This window comes from Haliaeetus albicilla, chromosome 16 (assembly GCF_947461875.1).
Source record: "Haliaeetus albicilla chromosome 16, bHalAlb1.1, whole genome shotgun sequence".
NCBI classification, from domain to species: domain Eukaryota; kingdom Metazoa; phylum Chordata; class Aves; order Accipitriformes; family Accipitridae; genus Haliaeetus; species Haliaeetus albicilla.
This window is the reverse complement of record NC_091498.1, coordinates 29647431-29655688: the sequence shown is the minus strand read 5'-3', so window position 1 is coordinate 29655688 and position 8258 is coordinate 29647431. Positions and strand designations below refer to the sequence as shown.

The 8258-nt window shown below is 47.9% G+C and overlaps 1 protein-coding gene across 1 annotated transcript; it reads left to right on the top strand.

The window, feature by feature from the left end:
• Positions 1-1268: 1268 nt before the first annotated feature.
• On the top strand, positions 1269-8022 carry FGF3 (fibroblast growth factor 3). Its single transcript, XM_069804529.1, has 3 exons — positions 1269-2068; positions 4090-4193; positions 7496-8022. Exons 1-3 carry the CDS (start codon positions 1810-1812, stop codon positions 7826-7828), a joined length of 696 nt encoding a protein of 231 aa, XP_069660630.1. The 5' UTR covers positions 1269-1809; the 3' UTR covers positions 7829-8022.
• Positions 8023-8258: the final 236 nt, after the last annotated feature.

Genomic DNA, 8258 nt, shown 5'->3' with positions numbered 1-8258 from the left:
GTGGATACGGTGCTTGAATTATTTTAATTTCCAGTCGTTTACTTTTACTAACTATACTGGAACTACATGACTGCCTGGAAGTGGCATTGCAGAAGAGCAGCAATAAAGAATTAATTGTACAAACATTTATCATCCCCAGATCAAACTCTCCCTGTGAGGCTGGTAGGGCTTAACTTGTGGAGAAGAAAAGGGGGAGGAAGGGGTGGTAATGGCGGAGAGGGGTGCTTGTGGGTTTTTTATGTGTTTCCTTTTATTCCAGACGACTATATATAATGAAAAGCCTTTTAGCCTTGGAGAACTACTAAATATTAAGCACAGCTTAAAATAGAGAGTAGCTTTCGAGATCGCTTCGTCCTCCTGCCATTCCTTGTAGGAAAAGGTCGTATCCCTTCCTTTATTTTCCCACTAGTAAAAGCTGCCTTTTTTTTTTTTTTTTTTTTAAGATCTCTTCAACGTGTAAGAAAATCCTCGTGCTCTACATAGGAATGTCTTTAAAAAATATTTTATAGACCTCTTCTTGTTCACCGATTCTGGAAAAAAATATATTGATCAAGGTCAAAAGCTTGAATTCTGACGTGACTCACTTCAAAGGTGTATTTGTGTGCCCTTCAAGCACATTAATACTAATTATCTCTCAAACACTTCCCCAAAACTCCTACTGCCTGTTTCAGATGCAAATCTAATTAACGAGCTGCCTTTGAGTAGCACACAGGGACAGCGTAATTCACTGAGTTGTTGAACCTTTTGCCTCCTTTTATATTTATTTATAGGTAGTTCCATCATATTTTGAAAGCGTAGGCAGTCGTGTGAAGCTACGTGGTAGCGAGTGCAGATCTGCTACAGCTAATGAGACTTGCCAGGCACCAGAGTTAAGAAAAAGGATTAGCTCCGACTTCTCGCAAACGCATTGGGGGACGTATATCATCACGCTTGCTGGGCCCTACTTTGTCTCAGTTCAGCTAGAAATGACTAAATCTTGAAAGACCTGTCAAAATAATGCATATTATTTGTAACCGTGAACCGACTGATTTAGTAATAACTGTTTGCTTCCACACACCCCACACCCCCCAAGCCTCCCCCCCCCGCCCCAGCTGCGGCAGGCGGGCCCCGGGCTGAGCGGGGGGGTGGCGGTACCCGGCGCAGGATCCGCGGTTGCACCGCGCCTCTCCGCGGGGCCGGCAGCGGGGCGGGAGGCGACCGCAGCCAGCCTGCCCCCCTCCCCGCGCGGGGGCTGCGCGGGGGTGCGCGGCGTGTCGGGGAGAGAGAGATGCTGTGTAATTTTATCCACGCTGCGCTCTGGGAGTTCACACGAGACTGATACCTTTTGCCTCCTCTGCTTTGGATCAATTGGTCGCAGATCAGGCTATTGTTGCAGGAAGCTGCTTTTATTTCTATGCTCCGTCGATCAACTATTTTTCCCCGCAGTCTCTTGCCGAAATTCAGTGGGCGCCTCTCTCTTTCTCTCTCTCTCTCTGTCTCCCTCTCCTTCTGGCTCTCTGTCTCTCATGCATGCCGTCTGTCTATCTGGAAACCCAAGGAGAAGGCTGATCACGGCAGCTCCATCTAATACAAACAGCTGGGACTCTTCGGTGGCCTTTGCTGATGTCTATTGATTTAAGTAAATCTGAGACAGATAAAAGGGCCGGATCGAGGCTGATAAAAACTTGCCGATGCTTCGCGGCTCGAAACAGTGTGTGCTCTGCAACTTCGGAGTGCTGCTAGCAAGACGGCTTTAATGGGACCCCTGGTGTCATTCGCTCCGAGCCTCGATCTCCCCAGCAGACTAAGCGCTGCGGCCATCATGCCACAATGGTTATAATTTGGATCTTGTTCCTGAGTTTGGTGCTGGAGCCCTGGTTCCCAGGGCGGGCCGCGGGGCTGCCCGGGGCCGCCGGAGCCTCCCCGAGCGACCCCCGGCCCCGCCGGGATGCGGGGGGCCGCGGCGGCGTCTACGAGCACCTCGGCGGAGCGCCCAGGCGCAGGAAACTCTACTGTGCCACCAAGTACCATCTCCAGATCCACCCCAACGGCAAGATCAACGGCACCCTGGAGAAAAACAGCGTCTTCAGTGAGTACCGGCCACACACCTTTCCCCAGCCCGCTTCCCCCGGGTGTGTGGGGAGAAGGGGGGGGGGGGTCTCTCGCTCGGACCAATTGCGTCCTGCTCCAGCATCAACGGGCAGGCGACGGTGGGTACCGGGACGGTGCTGGACGGGGCGGTGGAGAAGCCGCTCCAGCCTCTCCTCCTGCCCGCCGCTGCCCCGGGGCCGGAGGGACCGTACGGGGCCCGGGGGTACCCCCAGCCGCCGGAGCTTTCGCCCTCTCCCCTCGTCGGGCTCGGCGAGATCTCGCCTCGGCGTTTCGGGAACGCAGCGCCCCGTCCGCGCCCTCGCACCCTCCGGCTCCCGCTGCCGCTCCATCCCCGGAGGGCTGGCGGGCTCGACGGGGCAGCCCCCTCTGCTCCCGGCCCGGGCAGGGGACTCCCGAGCGGGGTCCTGCGGGGTACGGGGACCCGGCCGGCGGCGGAGGGGCTCAGCCCCCCTCCCCGGGGCAGAGCGGGATCCCAAAACCCCAAGTTCCACACCCCCCCCCGACGGGGACCGGGAACCCGCCTTGAGCAGCCCGGCCGGCCTCTCACTTGCCCTCGCTTGGCTTCCCACGCCAGCCCTGCCCCAGCCCGGAGCGCTGGGCAACCGGTGCCCTCCTCGACGGGCTGCAGGCTGCCCTCGCCTCCCTCGTCCCGGCCCAGCTTGTCTCCCACGGGGGGGGCTTGAGCTTCCACGGGCTAAATCACATCTGTCCCCTTTGACATGTGCCGGGGATCGGCGGTAATTAAGATGAAACGCGATATGTCGGGAGTGAGGGGGTTTGTGCGAGGGCGGCAGAAGGGAGGAGAGCGGGGCTCGGGGCTGCCTCTGCCCCGGGTGGACCCCCGGGCACCCCCGCACCCAGCCCGGCCCCGGCCGCGGGCACAGCCCGGCCTCCGCCCCGGCCCCGCCACCCCAGGAAGCGTAAATCCCGCCTGGTGATGGCACGCAGAGATAGGAAGACCTCAGGGATCTGTCTGAAGTCCATAAAGGAAAACCACTATTTCCTAGAGGAAAACCCCCTCGCTATCAAAGCCTGGAGGAGGCATCCTTCAGCAGCGAACCGGTGCCTGATTCAAAACAGCTGTACCAAATTCTCCCAGACACGGTCAGGCCAGCAATCCAGCTCTGCAAAGGGGACAGGCCCCGGCTCTGCTTTATCGTTGCCGAAAGGCAGCAATGGGTTTGGGTGCAAGGGTCACCTCTCGCCTCCAAACACGCAGAAAGTACCAAGTCATCGGGCCACAGCTGAAGAACTGAGAGGAGAGTTTGAGCGAGCCAGCTAGAGAGCCCTGCACATACAACACATCTCCCGAGCCATTTGTGCCTCCTTCGGCGTTGTGGCACCTTTGGCTGGACGTACACGTTTTGGCAGGTATTGTGCCAGCCTCACCGGTGACAGTCTTCTTGTGTTTGAGCCCCTGTCTTTGATGACCTGAAAATCTCCTCCCTTTTAATTTGACTCAAACAGTCATATTGTCCTTGTCTGGAGGGCTACACTGACCTCTTAAATGACAAGTTCCTTTCGTGATTATATACATGGCTCTTCTCTAAAATGCAGCCAACTCACTCTGTTTTACCCTCTGGAGACCTCAGCAAGGGCTTTGTCCTGAAATGGACAGCTTTGTGACTGGTTTCAATAAGTCAAGAGCTCTTGTGTTCCTAAGCATTAAAGAGGATTTAAACTTTTTTATATACATATAGGATTAAGTGAACCTCTAGTTCAGTGTCAGATCTCTTTCATTTTTGGAAGAGTTCAATCTCAATCAGACATCTAGGGATTTATTGTCAAGCTTGTCTCAAACAATTCCGACATCGTCGTCGTTTTATATTGTTTCAAATAATAGTCTTGTTTCATTCACCTGATTGCATTATGATTTTGGTGTCAGCTAGTGATAGCTGTGAAATCATACTCTGCAGGTAAGCAGTCATTCAAACATATCTCGAAAATTTACGTGTGATGGGGAGCAACAACATATCTCATAATTGTTTCTGTTTCTAGGTATTCTTGAAATAACTGCTGTTGATGTTGGAATCGTTGCCATCAAGGGCTTGTTCTCTGGCAGATACCTGGCCATGAACAAAAGGGGCAGACTTTATGCATCAGTAAGTTTTACTTAAGACTGGCCTGCCATTTCCTATGGGCAGAACAGGTTCAGTGGGGAGCACTGATTTCTTATGCATAAACATTTATAAAGAAAAGAGTAATGTTATAACAGATTTCTGTCTGGAATTGTTACAGGCAACCAATCAGTATATCTTTAAAAGTGGAAAGAAGCTATGTTCTTACTTTCTTATTGCCTCTACGGCCAAAGGCAGAGGAATGTATTTGGCAAAGGTATTTCACACGGCCAAAGTTCTGAGCAATTGGGTGCACTGATAAAGACCTCAGGACCTAGCCTTTGCAGTGCAGAATGTCCATCTCTATCCAAAATTATCCATATTTATATTTGATCTTGGACACTGGCAGAGGATATACATCTCAGACAGAGAATATCCAGAAGCAATTGAGCATCTCTGTTACAGGAAAGCAGCCTACTGTCGGGAGTTTCTTTGCACTGAGCATTTGGCTGGGCAGTGAAAGAATTTACAGGTACTAAAAGGCAGGGCTATAGCAAGGAAAGGAAGTATGAGAAGGTGCAAGAAGATAAAGGTGAAAATAAACACCTTATTTTACTCCTTTGACCTCATTTTTTGTCCTGACCTTTGAGGTAAAATCTGGGCTGTGCTGTTGTTAGTGGGAGTCTTGCCTTTCCAGCCCAGCCAATATTTCCCCTCAGTGAATAAAATACTTTAGCTTAGACTTCTTCACATTCAGGGACATACTAAGGCCTATTTGTCAGTGTGTCTACTATTCACATTACCTACTTGAATTTCTTCCATTGTCTTTGATTACATCCCTAGCAATCTTGTGATCTCTTACTGTGTGACAGCCATACTGTGCAGTTTCTCCGGGAATCCTGTGGTATGGAAACAGATTTGAAGAGGGTAAATATGGCTATGTGAAATCTGCTTCCTCCAAATAGTCATTATGTGTAATTCTGTTGATTTGAACAGCATGATATATCCTTGAGCAATGTGAGCTCTTTCCATGTGAATGCAACCTTGGTAACACAATCAACTCAGTTGCCTCTCTGGTTTAATACGTTTTACTCCACCTTTGCAAGAATGTTCTGATGGTGTTTACGACCCAGCTTCTGTAATGTGTGTCATGTGATGCACACTGATTAAAGGGCCTGTGTATAAAGGTGATGGTTCTTTGCTGGTGCAGGGAAGCAGATCACAAACAATTTTGGCAAAGGAAAATGCAGCTGAAGTGGAATGAGGACATAGTAGCTCTGCTGTGCCAGAGCTCAGGCTGGCCCCTTCTTTGCTTCCAGTTAATATTCTGATTAAAATGGGCATCTTTTTCAATGGAGCTCCTCCATCAGCTCAGAGCCAGCGTCTGCTCCAAAGAAATGAACGGGAAGGATGAATTTTCAAGTTTTCTCATCTTTCTCTCTTTCTTGTTCAAAATAGGTAAGTTTTTCCTCCAGATTAATTAAGCTGAATTAAAATAAGGCTAAACAAATTCTGAGCAAAAAGCTCCTCTTCTGGAGTCGAGAAAAGCCTAGAGTAGGATAGAACAGAGAGTCCTTTTCTCCTGGATTTCCCTTTCTAGTGTGAAGAGCATCAGGCCATCCTGAAGTTTGTTCAGCTGTCACATGCCAAGGAACATCAGCCATTAAAGGTTTCTGTACAACTAGAAAAGATGATTTTTGCTGTTCCAGCTCAAGTTTGAGAGAGGCTGTTTCAGAGTTGTGTTTCAGAGCTGGAGGGACAATCCAGGAAAAACTATTCAACTCCAGCTTTTTTTCAAGGAAGCAGCAAGGGGTGAGGGCTCAGCTCAGGAGAAACTTCCTGGCTTTGCTTGCCTAGAAAAAACTGACCAACAACTTTACTGATATTACAGTTCCAGGAACCCATGCAAGACCCCCATTTCAAATAAGACTGACTTCTTTGGGGATAATTATACAGGGAACATTTTATGAAATAATATTAGAATAACTCTCTTATCCCTTGGTTCACCAATTTTCCCATGTCAATAAAATGAGTTTGTTGAGTCTGTAGAATTCCTTTGTGTCCTTAGCAGATTGTGAAAATCCTATGGGTTTATCCTTTGTGATAAACCCTCTACAACCAGAACGGAGGCAGACAGCAGGACAAATCTGCCTACATATGGTAGTTGCGTGGGTTCCAGCACCACAGCATATGCAAACCTTGTCCTTGCAAGGAAGGGCACTTCCGTTTTACAGCTGTGAAGCTGAGACATGTGGAGTCTTTTAAAACCTTGTTAAATGCCTATCAGCATTTCTGGTGAGTGAACAGCATTAAAGACATGTTGTTAATGGAGCCTATAGCTTTTCTGGCCCCAGCCTGGCTACCTATGCCCTTTCCTATGTCCTCCAGAGAGGCAATGCGAAATAAAAAACCTCTGTAAAGACCATAGTAGCCGTTCCCCTCTGCCTCTGTGCCTTACACGCATTAGATACTGAAGTCTTAATCACACAGTTACAGCAAAGATGATTTTGTAGTTAAGAAAAGATGTACAGTGTGGGAGGTCCTTTATTTGCACTGTTTCTACTGCTCCCGGGGAGGAGGAAGGAGTCGCTTGTGCCAGGCTTCTGCACAGTCTCCTCTCAGTCGAAGACCAGATGAAAAGGGGCGAATTTTGACAGATCATGTAAAATGCAAGCACCCAGGATGGGTGCGTGTTCTCCCTTATAGTTTGTGATAAAGGAGCAGCCTAGCATTTTGGATGAACACACTGCTGGGCAGGGTGTACTTTGATTTTGTTTCGATGAAGCAAACAAAGAAGCTTCATAAAGGTGGTATTTACTGCTCAAATATCTGTAACAAACTGGATGTAAAAGACTGCAGGTATATCTAACTACTAATATACCAATTAAAGAGCCACATTTTACATTAAACTGTAGGATTTTATCTTTTTAAGAGATGTCAAAGGTTGATAGGCAGCAATTAAATCATCTGTCCAGTTCACAGCCATATTTAGATCGGTAAGCTCAAAAAAAATTAAATTTACAGCTGAAAAATCAGCAGAGCTATTCATTCCTATTCACATGCCATTTTTTGTTTTCAAATTGTTTTCTGGCCTCCTTCTGTCTCTGATGCACAGTGTATGCTCACACTGCTGACAGGGAGCACCTTGTTGCACAGCAGTTCAGGCTCAGCGCTTCTCTCCTGCTTGCCTTTTGTAGCACCAGTCTCAGTTTTTCTTACCACACGTGTTGCTGTCCTTATCCTAAAACTGAGTAGTCCTGCTTAAGACTTTAGTCCAATCTTACTGAGGTGGAAGAGAGCTATTACCCATATAGTCTTTCTTAAACTTTGTCATGTTTGCTTTACAGGAAAATTATAATGCAGAGTGTGAGTTCGTGGAGAGGATCCATGAATTGGGTTATAACACCTACGCATCCCGTCTCTACCGGACTGTACCCAACAGAGCCGGCACCAAGCGCAAAGCCAGTGCGGAGAGACTCTGGTATGTCTCAATCAATGGGAAAGGACGACCCAGAAGGGGCTTCAAAACTCGTAGGACACAGAAATCATCTCTCTTTCTGCCCAGAGTATTGGATAACAAAGACCATGAAATGGTCCGACTGTTCCACACAAATGTGAAATACCGAGAGAGTCTCCTGAAGCCCCCAAGCAAGAACCAGCGAAGAAGGAGAGGACGCTGACGGGGATGGGGGGAGCTTGTATGGGGGCTGGAAGTGACTGAGAGTCTTCAAAATGCTACTAAAAAAACTAACAGCTGTGATTGTATGACAGGCATTAACGGACATTTTTTATACACTGTATAATATAACTGAAAGTCACATCACTTACTTCTAGCTATTGTAGAATTATTATCTGTGGTAAAAGAGATGTGAGATAAGGCACATTCAAATGTAAAGTAGTTGGATGTAATAATTTTGTCAATGACTTTCACATTTTCTTTTCTAAAAAAAAAAAATTTTAATTACTAGTATTTTCATTCTAACTTGCCATAGGGTATTATCTCAGAGATCCTCTCCTCCCAGAGTGTGTGAATATTTTACACTTACCATTTTTGTGTCCACAGAGAAGGTATAGCACTTTCATAGCTCTTTTGGCAGTTCCTCATAAAAG